The sequence below is a fragment of the Sinohyriopsis cumingii genome, chromosome 17 (genome assembly GCF_028554795.1).
Source record: "Sinohyriopsis cumingii isolate HCF-2022 chromosome 17, ASM2855479v2, whole genome shotgun sequence".
In the NCBI taxonomy this organism is placed as follows: domain Eukaryota; kingdom Metazoa; phylum Mollusca; class Bivalvia; order Unionida; family Unionidae; genus Sinohyriopsis; species Sinohyriopsis cumingii.
This window is the reverse complement of record NC_142977.1, coordinates 57,469,153-57,483,271: the sequence shown is the minus strand read 5'-3', so window position 1 is coordinate 57,483,271 and position 14,119 is coordinate 57,469,153. Positions and strand designations below refer to the sequence as shown.

Here is a 14,119-nt window from a genome sequence, read left to right as displayed (position 1 = left end):
AATGCAACAAAGACTGACATCACACGAACTCGTACATATGCACGCATGCATAAAATTCATATTGATATGTACACAAATATATACACGTAACAACCAAATTCTGCACTGGTCTGCGACTGGCACATTTTTGCAAAGCCAAACGGCTGTAACCAGCTACACCGTTGAGATAGTATGTTGGTATCCCACCGGTGTCGCCGCTTGTGGATTCGGCCAATCATGCATATTTTCTAGTGGGTTTTGGAAAAGCTGCGTTAGTTCTGGTATATCTGACAACCGATCATTTTAGTTTATGCTTTATAGGATTGCAGACTAAGTGACTTAATTCCGAAACTGAAGAGCTTAAAAAAGTGCAAAAGTACGCACTAAAGAGAGGTACCCCAATAAACATGGGTAATTTAACGTTTTGCAACAGATGAACACATATTTTATTTTTATTTTTTTAATGAAAAATTGTACTTTGATTAAATTGCAATAAAGATGTATATTAGTCTGATCGTAGCAAGTCACAAGTCAAAGTTTTGGGAACTAATACTGTTACCCTTAATATACAGTCTTGACTTCCAAATTTGTCGGCCTGGTGATATTATCAAAAACTGAATAGTAAATCGCCAAAAGACAGACGCGCTTACTTACCTATCCGCGATAGTACAGAGTGTTTTTTCTGGTACATTTACATAAAAATTACTCCGAAACTAATAAAACGAATCCGTTATTGAAGTCCATCTTTAAATGTAAACAGGCACTGAAACTGCTTTCAATCACCTTTTGAAAGACGCTTACCGTTTACGAACCTCAGATTATTGTTGTCATTTTTATTTTTATCCAACTACACTTTGATACCGAGGTCAAATGTCATATTGAAAAGTCTTTGTTAGATCTGGATATATGTACAGTTTGCGTTTTCTTTTCCCTTCTCTTCTTCAAATAACTAGATACATTCATTATACATGTGCATATACCGACAAGATAACGGCACCATGAATTATTCCACACACCTTATGACCTTATGACCCATGACATCAATATATATATATATATATATATATATATATATATATATATATATATATATATATATATATATATATATATATATATATATATAGTTCGTTTTTATATTTGAATGTACCACCACTAAAGTTTATGCATTAACAAGTAAGAAAAAATATTGGCAAACACTGTAAATCGTATCGATTTACAAGTCGAAAAGTTTACGCATGGGGGAGACAACTTTCACATGACGCCCATAAATCGTACTCTAGTCGGAATTATTGATGTCAACATTGACTGGAGAGTTTTCAATGAGACCTCAAACAATGGATCACTTCGCTTACACTAAGCTTTGATCAAAGTCAAACCTTTACAAGATAACGTACGTCAAGTCCTAAAGGTAAGGTAACTCTAACTTCTCATTTATCAAGAGACAAACATGTAAACGGAACTTTGACTACCGGAAAAACGCTCAGCGCCGTTTTTTTTTTTTTTGGTGTGCTATGTACGAAATGTGACCTAGGGGCTAGGCACGCGCAGTTTGAGACCTATTTTGTGCTTATGCAGCAGGCGAATTAATACGATAATCGTTCATAATAATCTTTGTATTACGCGACGCTTCGTGGTTAGCAAGGAAAACTGGCTGTCATCATCCTTTTAGCCGTATTCAACAGACCTATCTTATAAACTCGCTTATAAGTCGAGTCCAACTGCAAACTGCACAGATCCGGTTATGCCCATCACAAAAAGTGTCTGCAGATCTTGGTATGTGCAGTTTATTAGGAATAATTAGTAGAAGAAACAAAGATAGAGCTTGATATGCAGACGCGTTATGCTACGGTAGATCAGAATCTTAGTTATTTCCGGTTCAACTCGACTTATCAGCGATTATAGACGGCAAACCACCGAATAAACTGAGTCACTATACCTTCTCCAGGACCGCTCCGGTGGCTAGTGGTTAGAGTGTCCGCCTCGGATGCGGGAGGTCGTGGGTTCGATCCCTGGCTGAGTCATACCAAAGATTACAAAAATGGTACTAACAGCTCCCTCACTTGGCGCTCAGCATTAAGAAGTTAGTGTTAGGACTGGTCGGCCTGGTGTCAGGATAATGTGACTTGGTGGGACATCATGCTACATGTCTGCGGCATGATGCCCCAGTGCTAGACATCACTATAAACTGTCATACTGCAAACATCGTAGCGATATGACTAAAAAATTGTTCAAGCTACGTTAAAAAACCAAATCACACACACACACACACACACACACACACACACACAATAAGGTATCAGAAGTAGCAAGGTGTATCAACGCGACCAACCAGCTGCGAGTCGGATGTTTTACCAACTGTGCTATCCTGTTCAAATCCATTGTTTATATCAGGTGAGTTTCTGCGTGTCATACTTGGGTGCGTGAGGTCAAAGGTACACTCACTGAAGGCAGTTTTTTGTTTGTTGCTATGATCTCATGAGCACTTCAGAGATGGTGTTTAATCTCTCTCAGAGATGATTCAAAATCATATTCACTGTTTACTTTGTGAAGGATATAGGAATCAATTTAATGACTGGTTTACAGAGATTGGAAAAAAAACTCGAATAGGTGTGCTGCACGCTGTCTGTGGTTGTACTACGAGATGGACTTGGATAATTCAACCCTATTTGAAACCACTATGGTTACAACATGCATAGCGACTGCCGTTCGGGGTAGCACATTTAATGTTTGATGAGGTCAACTGATTTACGCGCAGTTTGAATCGATAGTAGTCTTCACTATTTGTGTCTATTTTCAGTATTCGAGCATATTTTCAGTACGTGTGCCTATTTTTGGTACAGATGTGCAAGAGTCATAAAACGGTTATATATAAGGGTTAAACCGTCATTGTGGAGCTCGACGCAATGATCAACCTTGGCGTCCGTATTAGTGTCCGTATATCAGTTTGTCCGACCATACTATATTGTAAGTTCAAATTAAAACAATGGTGTTGACATCCGCGTGCCTGTCTGTCTGTACGTTAGATCATCCATTCATTAGAGTCAGTGTTATTCTTTTATTTCGATCAATGTTAATCTTTTGAAGAAAACAGTCTGTGTCTAAATCAGAATCGGCTTCGGCAAAAAGGGTGTCTCTTGTAAGCAATAACTAACAATCAGCAAAACATATCATGGTGTACGTTGATTGATGGTAACTACGATATTATATTTATGCTTACCTATATATGAGTTAATACGGTACACATAGACTGCCACACGAACAATAGTACCGGTCGGGGGGTTTCTTTATCTTGCGTTCTGTGCGTGTCATAATGCGAGAAGTTAAGTGGAGCTTTGTAGTACAGATGTTTAATTCAAGTCGTCTTCTTTTGAGAAACGTGATTTCAGCTGTCATCGTTTCCTAACGATCGAGAGAAATGGTGGATATTTAATTTTCACATGTGGTAGTTATCGAAAGTATTTACGACATTAATTAATTCAACCTGGATTATTATTAGCTAACATTGATGATTGAAGCAAGCCACAATGCTAATAATGATTATTTCAGCTACACTGAAATTAGTGTCAGGAAAACACGTGATTTTTTGAAAAATCTAAGAATAAATTTCATTAATATTAAGGTGATGTGATCGGAGAATTGTAGGCAGACAGAAGGAATAACTCAGTAATTTTAAGGTGTGTGAGGAAGTTAATTGTCCATCACCCCGATTTATATTCTAGTGACTGCATAATTGGTGTTCATTTTCACCGTCGGAGAACAGTCGAATTGTGAATAATTTCTATGCAAATGATTGTGCATAACCCAGTTTTAAGGAGTACATTTAGAGAACTAGAGCCGTACTTTCCTTGCCAAAAGTGTATCCATTTAGCAGACGACAAAATATTTTTAAAAAAGAGGAATTTATTATTTTTGTGCAGGATTATGTGATTGTTTTGTTTCTATGGAATCAAGTTGACCGGTTCATTATTTATGTTTCCGCCGCTTGATACAACGGTCCGACCCGGATTTTGGACGTATCATGGAAGGTGAGCTGTAATATGCTAGTGTAAAATTTTGAAAATGTTTTATAACGACAGGAATATCTTCTTCAAGATCGGGTTTTGATAAGAATAATTCTGTAACAGATATTCTCAAACGTCCTCCAGAAACAAACAAAAGTTTTTCTTAGGTTTCCGAAACGCATGGGTACCCTGTCCTATTTTTGTTTGTAAATCTCTTGTATTAGTTCGGTATTTCCATTTAAATAAAGGTTTTGCTTTAAAGTTACAAAGGATGGAGAGCGTATAAATCTCATATTAAACAAAAACAAATCTTAGTGAAAACGTTTGCCCCTTTTCATCCTTCCCCATGTTGTGGATCTTAAAACTGGAAGGGCACAGTAAGCTACATCCAGTCTCAGCTTTTCTCATACCTCGTCCTCAGCGCAAAATTAAACTAGGCAAGGTTGCTAAATCAGGGTGCTAGAAACGTGTTTAATGAGAAGTGAAATAAAATGGTTGGCTTTTTTCCTCTGCATTTTTCCCAATTGTTATAACATTTACTGCTTTTGTTTCGCATTCTGACGACCTCGGCTATTTTTGAGATGCAAAAATATGTCTCAAATATATATCGATGCAGTAATTTACAAAACAATCATACATTTTACTGGGCAGTAATTTCTTTTAAAAAAATTTATAAAAGAAAACCAGAAAAAACGCCATCGATTCTAAATACCGCTATTATTTCTGCAATAGTACTGACAGCCGAGGTGGTTCGAATGTCAGCTATCCCCATACACGCGAAGTTGCGAATTTGTCGTTTTGTTGCAACTTTAAGAATATTCATACATATATCCCAGTTCGCTGAGCTTTTATAAATGTTTCGTGTAGAAATAAATTTGATAATACAAATATCTTAAATGCAGATTGTCTTATAAAATCAAACCTGAATTAACTCTCTCATTGTACTATTCCTGCCTGTGTATATATTTGCATTCGAAAGGTCAGCCTCTATAAAATCAGATAGTCTAATGATTTGTTTCATTGTCGTGTGTACACGAAATTAAACTTTTTCGATTTCTCTAAATTTCGCATTCTTTGAGCATAAGGTACTTACCTCATAGCAAAAATGGATTTGTATTGTTGCTTCTTAGTCTTTTCGCTTACAGTATTATTTGGACACTTTTTATTCTGAGTGTGTACGTGTAAACATTATCTTTTAATCAAACCAGAGACGTAAATAGGAGAATTTTGTACCAGCTTATTTCGCTTAAGCGGAAAGAACACACGTCGCAATTAAAGTGGCGACTACTTTTATATACTCTCTTTTTTTTCTTTTCTAGTTTTTCTTCGCTGTGTTACATACATATATTAGCAAATCATCTTTCGGCTAGTTTTTCTTTATTGTTTTACTCACAGATACCAGCACATCATCTTTTGACTGTTTTTCGTCATTGCTTTTCTCACAGATACCAGCATATCATCTTCTGACTATGTTTGTCTTCATTGCTTTTCTCACAGATAGCAACATATCATCTTTTGACTATGTTTTTCTTCATTGCTTTTCTCACAGATACCAGCATATCATCTTTTGACTGTTTTTCTTCATTGCTTTTCTCACAGATACCAGCATATCATCTTTTGACTATATTTTTCTTCATTGTTTTACTCATAGATACTAGTATATCATCTTTTGACTGTATGTTTTCAAAGATCTGTTTTGACTTGCAGTTTCGCTCTATTGTTTTACCCACAAATACCAGCATATCACCTTTTGACTGTAGTTTTGCTTCAGTTTTACTCACTAGTATATAACCTTTTGACTAGCTTTTCTTCACAGTTTTACTCATAGATACTAGTATATCATCTTTTGACTGTATGTTTTCAAAGATCTGTTTTGACTTGCAGTTTCGCTCTATTGTTTTACCCACAAATACCAGCATATCACCTTTTGACTGTAGTTTTGCTTCAGTTTTACTCACTAGTATATAACCTTTTGACTAGCTTTTCTTCACAGTTTTACTAACAGACACTAGTATATCATCTTTTGACTGTTTTTCTACATTGTTTTACTCACAGATACTAGTATATCACCTTTCGACTGTATGTTTTCAAAGGTCTGTTTTGACTCTTGCAGTTTCTCTCCATTGTTTTACTCACATATACCAGCATATCACCTTTTGACTGTAGTTTTTCTTCACTGTTTTACTCACAGACACTAGTATATCACCTTTTGACTGTAGTATTTCTTCACGGTTTTACTCACAGTCACAAGCATATCACCTTTTGACTGTATGTTTTCAAAGACCTCTTGTTAGCTCGATACCTACAATATTCGACGGTTGCATAACAACTGAAATTGTATAATCATATCTGTGGGCTTTGTTTTGCCCCATATTTATTTTTTTATCTCATCTCTTCTTGTGTTGACAAAGCGTGATACTATAACATTGTTTAGTATATAGTTCAAACATTTTTAAATTCTCAGCGTAAATGAGAATGTTTGAATATTCAGGTTTGCTTTTGATTTAAAGATTTTGAAACTGTTACCTTTGTGCTTTTATTCTTCTCCCATACAGCCAGAATGCGAAACAGTTTGGTTATATTTTCCAATTTAATATCTTATTTCTCTGGTCATATGAAACAGTTTGGTTATATTTTCCAATTTAATATCTTATTTCTCTGGTCATATTCAAGGTCTGTATGTAGGACAGTTACTAAATTGGAAAAGCGTGTGGGTAGGGGTGATGTATATGCACAGTGAATCATTCGTGGGGATTAAATTAATTTGTATATGTATTGGGTATCCATATGTCATTGTCAATACCGTTTCGAATATAATTGGTGCTGTGTTTGACAGTGATAATAATACTACTACTAATAATAATATAATCATCATCATCATCATCATAATCATCATCATCATTTGCCATAAATTACTTACATAATTCCAAGCTTAATGAAATCCAACATTATACTTAGTATGTGCATGATATATGAACATTCCAACAAAAAGTACAACTTTGCACTGAAAAATGCTCGTGCTTTGTTTCAAAATGTCTAGTGGCCTGTAACTTAATGACTTTTAGTCTAGACATGTAAATGTTTGCCCGAATTTCAATGAGATAAAGCACTTTTTAAAATCTTTTGAAGGCATACAAGAGGTGGAGTTTTCTATTGTTGTCTGCACGGTTTTTAAGTTAACCGAAGTGCGTTCATGTGACGCTCCAAACATTTACCCGTACCGAGAAATCTTTCTTTCTATGTCTCTGCTGGTGGCAATTTTACTGTATTCCCTTGATTATAAAATGCTCAAGAGTCAGACTTTTTTGTTGTTGTTGTTGTTGTTGTTTTATTGCAATTTAATCAACGACATACCGGTATTATATTCAATGCAGTTTATTAGTATATTTATAACGATACTCAACTGAATAAATTTCTCTTGTCTTGTTTGACCTTCTGTGTTCTTCTCTTTTTTCTCTCTCTTATTGAATGGTTATTTCTCCTTCTCCTTCACTTCTTCTTCTTCGTCGTCGTTGTTGTTGTATCAGTGGTGATAACAACAGCAATGGCAACAAGTCTTGATCATATTAGTGCCGCCCTCGAGAACGACGACGATGACAATATTTTTCTCCTCGCTTTATATGGTTTGAATTTTTCTAACAACCGTCTACTCGAGTCTTGTTTTATTTCTTTCTTTTTCTTTTCATATTTTTTCATTTATACTACAAGTGATTTGACTATGTCATAGGCTGCAAGCATATCACTTATCAATCAGACCCCCACCTCAGCAGTGTACAGTGTCTTTTGACACTCCATTCATTTCATATAACTTCGTTTCTAAAGATTTCACTTACGGTTAATGTGCATATTCAATCAATTTATTCACAATTCACGCCAGCAGATGTGGATGTCGTTCTGCGTTGCTACAAGAACGCTGAGAACAGACAAAAGTAAGGAATTTACGTTTTTCAAACATGGAAACCAGACAGAATAGTTCCCTTTCATTATGGGAGGTTGCTTATATGTATGTATGTATGTATGTATGTATGTATGTATGTATGTATGTATGTATGTACGTACGTATGTATGGTATGTATGTTCATTTTTATATTTGTACCTCTTTAGCTTGTAGTCCGGTTTGGTCGTACACCCATAACACGGAATCCAAATCTTTTCAATCTTCTTAAATTAGATCTATATTGTAAACGTTTTCGTGGCTTAAATAAATCATGAGCATGTGTTCGATATAAATACATTGATAAATATTTGCGTATAGACATATGCATGTTGCAAGAAAATTATGTCGAAAACAATGGTTTGGATACGTATAGCATGATCACTACGGTTCTTTTATGTTGACATATTGATAATTCAGGACCATGGGACGCAAAGGTGCACGTGAGCATAGGTAATTATATATTAGGTGTAAATGGCGAAGAACAATAGAATTGTCAGTACGATTTTTAACACGTATACAAGTTATTCTGATTGTCTTATGTCGGGGCCCAGTAGGGGGACGGCAAGAAATATCAGTTACACTACATACTCTATTATTAATCCTATATACGGAACACGAGTGCTATTATTGTAAGCTGTATAGCATTTCCAATAAATAAATAACTAATAGCAGTAAGAAATAAAATAAAGTAACAACTAAATTCATTACATGCGTAAGTATGCGTGTTAAAAAATTCTTGTCTAATGAAAACCATTTTATAAAAAATATATTGTTATCCATTTTACGAAACTAATGCCATGACCCTATAAAGACTGCGAATTAAAACAACATTGTTTGGTTTTAATTGTTATTTCACATTTTACATGTGGCTATGAATTTCATCTAGACAAAGCTTTTTTTTTTTAAACTATCTGCATCCACACACCATGTGACCGATGATGTTTCACACTCAGTATATCGTGTACTTACAATGATAATGGGAACTGAAAACGTGTTGATTTTCCCAGTGTTGTGATTCCTATGATACTAGTAAATTGATTCACAAAACATGGCAATTCTTCTAGTCATGTGTGTGTGTGTGTGTGTGTGTGTGTGAGAGAGAGAGAGAGAGAGAGAGAGAGAGAGAGAGAGATATTTGGATTTTTAACGTAGCTTTACGTTTTTACGTTTTACGTTTTTAACGTCGCTATGTTATCTGCAGTGTGGCAGGTTATAGTGATGTCTAGCACTGGGGCATCATGCCACAGACATGGAGCATGATGTCCCACCCAGTCACATTATCCTGACAGCAAGCCGACCAGTCCTAACACTAACCTGTTAATGCTGAGCGCCAAGCAGGGTAGCTGACATTTTTATAAGTCTTTATTATGACGGATTATCCACAGGCTTTAGTTAGGTTACCGCAACGTATCCCTCCATTTTGAATCGGAATTTAGAACATGACATTTTTCTAAAAAAAAATAATGTTAAAAACATGTATACATTCTCGATCACGTTTGATCAAATAAGCAAGCATACGTTAAGCGTTTCCCCTTTGGTACCTAGGTGTGCATTGTACTGGGTTGTAATTCTTATACAGTCCTTACTGATTAGCGTGAGATCGAATAGATATGCAATACACAACCATTGTTGTTTTGTGTGGGATAAACTCGTAGATACAATATACGAAATTCTTATCAACCGTACCAGCTTTTAGCCAATGGAGATACAAACTTCCACGGTATAGTCAAGCTAGAAAATGGAATGAATGGATTGCGGATTATTTCGAGATGTTAAAAAAGAATTCAGATGAATTTTGTACAAGCCTCTTGCGTTATTTTGTTTGACGTTTCTAGTTAGTAATGTGGATTTTGAAGGAATCTCATATTTGCGAGAACGTTTCGACGAAATCTGCCCCAGTATGGCTGGGTGGAAACCGTAAGTGATTTTATGTCTTTCTCTTTGCTGAAAATAAAAGCAGTTGCCATGATAAGCGACTCTCAGTGTCACTTTCATCTCTTTTGACCTCGTTATACTGTATGTATTTCATGAAGTACATTAATCAATATTACTCTTTGTACTGCATCTGAAGTACCTTAATCTTGATATAAGGAGACTATCCAACTAAAGAGTCGATTCAACAGAGAACTGGAGTATAAAATGTATATACGAACATCCCACACGTGTACACATTTCACACATGCATTTTATTTAAGAATCACAAATTTGTAATTATTTGCTTAAAATTTGTTTAGGATACACTGAAGTTTTTATAAATTCATTCGAGATGCTTAATGGGATTCAAGCTCTTTCAATTTATCATCACTAGGCAATGTTCTCTTCTGCACCATTGTTTGGTTGTTAACAACGGTTGTGCATACTTCAGTCAAGAATCCTTGTACTCGGACAGCTAGTATGCAAAATATTTGTTCTTTTTGCAAATATGAATACCATTTTTCTGCTGAAAATATATTAATGGTCGGATCAAATTTGTGGGGCTTGTTTCAGTACGATCAATAGCAAACGATTGTACATCTCATGGGTCATAAATTTGCTCGTTTAATTTAGAGGACAAGAAGGCAGTTTGCCATATAAAAGTCATCCAAAATTTGCCTTTTTCAGCAAGTCTTTCGGAGGCAAAAATCAGCACACATATTTCGGTTATAAACAGTGGCAGAAATTACTCTGTTGTTTTTTGTTTCTTTCTCTTTTTGGGTGGAGTGTCTTTTATAGGTACAGTGTTTGTAAATTTGAGATTCCAAATATATTTGAATCTTCAGGTAACTTATATAAACAGCAGAATTTGTTTTAATGTGCTACAATATTGTTGCTGATAACATCGTCAAAACGTGTATAGAGTTATAAATTGTGCCACAATCGTCAGCTAAAAAGCGTATATAGCTACAAATCGCGCCAAATTGTCATCCAAAAAGCGACAGAGGTACCAATCACTCCAAAGATTTTTTACGGTCATAATTTTTTGTTTTGTTTCGTGTACGGTGGTTTGTACGTAACATTATGAAAATGTTTAGAACTTTTCACAACATTACTGTGTAGATTTTGTTTGTATTTCTTGTATTTTATACATAAAAGCGTGGAATATCTAAACACTAATGCTTAACGATTCAATGACGTGATGCTAAGCTTATCTTTCATACTGTGATTATTATTGTATAATTAGATCTATCGATCGGGAATTGATATTAAAAACATTCTGTCTAGTTATGAGAGAGACAAAGAGAGAGAGAGAGAGAGAGAGAGAGAGAGAGAGAGAGAGACAGACAGACAGACAGACATAGAGAGTTGATATTGAAAGTCATTATATCTAGTCATGAGAGAGAGAGAGTTATTGAAACTCATTCTGTCTAGTCATGAGAGAGAGAGAGAGAGAGAGAGAGAGAGAGAGAGTTGATATTGAAAATCATTTGCTTTAATCATGTCTTCTTATAGCCTGGAAAAAGTGGGGCTGTTAATAGTTTATACAAATATTTTTCTCATGTGGATCAAAATTACACGTCTTAAGGAAATTATAGTTTGGCTTGGACGTATTGAAACTTTCAACAATACACAAATACAATTATTTCGTTATATAAATATTGCATTATGAAGACTTGCCCCAAGTTAATAATAATAATAATAATAATAATAATAATAGTGTATTGTCCTTCAGAACCAAGCCACTGCCTAAGGGTCCTAGTCTTTACTATGAAGAACCTAAGAAAACAAGAAAGGTGATTACATTGAATGAAGCCACGGAATCCCGTCCCCCTCTTCGGGTTGACATGGATGGGCCTGGGCCATGTACCTACTCCCCAAGGAACAAACCCCTAAACGAGACCAACTCGCCTTCCTGGACTTTCGGCGCCAAAACTCAACCAGAGAAAGGTATTATTCCACTTTCAGGTTCACTGGAACAAATTACTATCTTATCCTATATTATTACGTAATCGGGTCAGTTTTTTATGTGCGTGTTTGTGATGTCCGCTTGACACAAACCATATAATATACACTCACTTTTGGGTACAACTGCTTTTCTTTTTTATTTTGCTCGGTTTTGTTCAAAAGTTTGAAATATTTATGTATTTACTAATTGATCAAATCAAAAAAACGATCATAAAATATTGTGTTTTAACATTTGCAGGAATATTCAGGAAGGACTTTCCTTCAGTCACAAACTCTTCCATGTTCTCATGCAACCATTGCACATTTCAAGGTCTTACTATGGCTTCCCATTGGCTGCAATAACGATCATACACAGTTTGCTGTGTTTTAACATTTCCCGAACATTCGAGAATGACTTTTATCTCGGGCTCTTTTCGCGTGCTCGGGTAAACTATTGCACATGACAGGGTCTTACGTGGGCTTCCATTTTAATGAAATGTTCGGAAAAATAGGACACTATTTTTATTTAGATTGTTTATATGATGTCACTCAAGAAATTTAATAATTTTCATATAAAATAAATTTGACTTGAAAATACGTTTTATGAAATTACTGCAACTAATATGCGATGAATATAGACATTGCTAAGTGACACCGTAACCTGTTATGTAGTATGGGAATCAAGTATCTTGTTATACACCGTATTAATTCAGTAATGTTACGGTGTGAATTATGTTGCCTGTTCCGTCACATTGCGAATTCTGTAATTACGATATGTACTCTTAAGCGTGAGCCCCCCCCCCCCATTTGAATGTGCTGTAAATTGTAAAATTGCTGTTGACTAATTCGAAAATTAACAAGCCCTTCACGTTTTGCCCCCCCCCCCCCCCCATCAAGTTTTGTCCCCCCACCCCCCATGATCAAGTTTTGCCCTCCCCCCTCCAAGAAAGTTGAAATGACGTCCCTGAAAGCAAGTCCTGGCCTAGAGTTTAAATTAGAAGGTAAGATGTGTTTTAAACCTCGGAGTGCAGTTGGGTAATTTGACTGGATGATATTTGGGTCTGGCTTAACGTTTGTCCAATCGGATTTTTTAAGTCTAGACTGAAACCTGATCTGTATTTCACTAACAAAAATGAGTCTGGACTTGAGATCTAAGTCTAGAACCCAGCAGTGCAATTGGAAAAAGATAAGTAAACCTTAAAATTGAAATGCTTTTAGTCTAGGCATAAGCTTAAAGACTGATGTTAATGAAATTGTGGTATGAACGTCATATGATAAATGGAGTTTACATTTGGTGTTTACATGACATACACATTTTATAATACGTTGAATAATACAGTATGCCACTGGCTGCAATCATTGTATAACATGTTACTGTTCAATTTCTTTTATAATCAATTTTAAACCATAGGAACACCTGTGCAAAATCCTCTACACTTGCAATTTATCGAAAATTATAGCCTCAGATTCAGTGAAGCCCTGTACGTGTGTTGTCTCCGACATAAAAATATGTTTACTTTCCTTATCGATTGGCATGTTCTTTATTAGATAGAAAAGGATCTTTGTAAATAGTTTTTATCGCAGCAAACAAGCGTATTGAAAAACCTTTTCAGTCTTGAAAAGGAAATGATTTGTTTTCAATACCTTATTGTATGATTGCTTTACCGGGCTTAACGTTCACTCAATGTATCTCAGATTCCTTAGAATGCGAAACATCAGAGGATTTGAGTTTATCCAGCACTCCAAATGAAGAGTTTGATTTTTTGTTTAAATATACCATCAAGCCAGACATTTTGTAGGGTCTTGGCTGTCTTAGTGCCATGAACAAATTTCCTCTTCTTTGTTTTGTTATTGCTGATTTGTTTTCAAATACATCGAACGCGTTCATATAATTTTATAATATCGACAGTTACACTAGACAAAGCCAGTAATCCAGCAATTAGCTCTCATAAGACCTTTGCATTTTCTGTCTTAGTGCGAACGTAGTGCCTAAGTACGTGTCCCTTGCTACGCGTTTGTGAAGTTTTTCTTTGGAATTTTGGAATGGATACAAGGTTGCACTAGATAATATGACGTCCACTTTTAATCAAATAAAACTTAAGATTCGATAGTCCTTTACGCTCTCTCTCTCTCTCTCTCTCTCTCTCTCTCTCTCTCTCTCTCTCTCTCACAGAGATAATAACATACAGTAAAACGTTTATTATCTGGATACTGAATTATAGAACTGATAGTAAACTTTGTAATAGATGCTACAGCAAGTTTCCTGTATCTTGGAAATCGTTTCATTATGTGGCTATTAATGTCCATTTCTAACACACAGCCTAATACTTATTCACGC

General features: G+C 35.5%; 1 protein-coding gene across 1 annotated transcript in view; it reads left to right on the top strand.

Annotated features, from left to right (window-relative positions):
- LOC149778830 (uncharacterized) overlaps nucleotides 1-14,119 on the top strand; it is a 71,963-nt gene that overhangs the window by 44,473 nt on the left and 13,371 nt on the right. Inside the window, exon 3 of the mRNA XM_089939578.1 lies at nucleotides 11,570-11,784. Coding sequence (XP_089795704.1) covers nucleotides 11,570-11,784 — 215 coding nt within the window. The remainder of the gene's footprint in view (nucleotides 1-11,569; nucleotides 11,785-14,119) is intronic.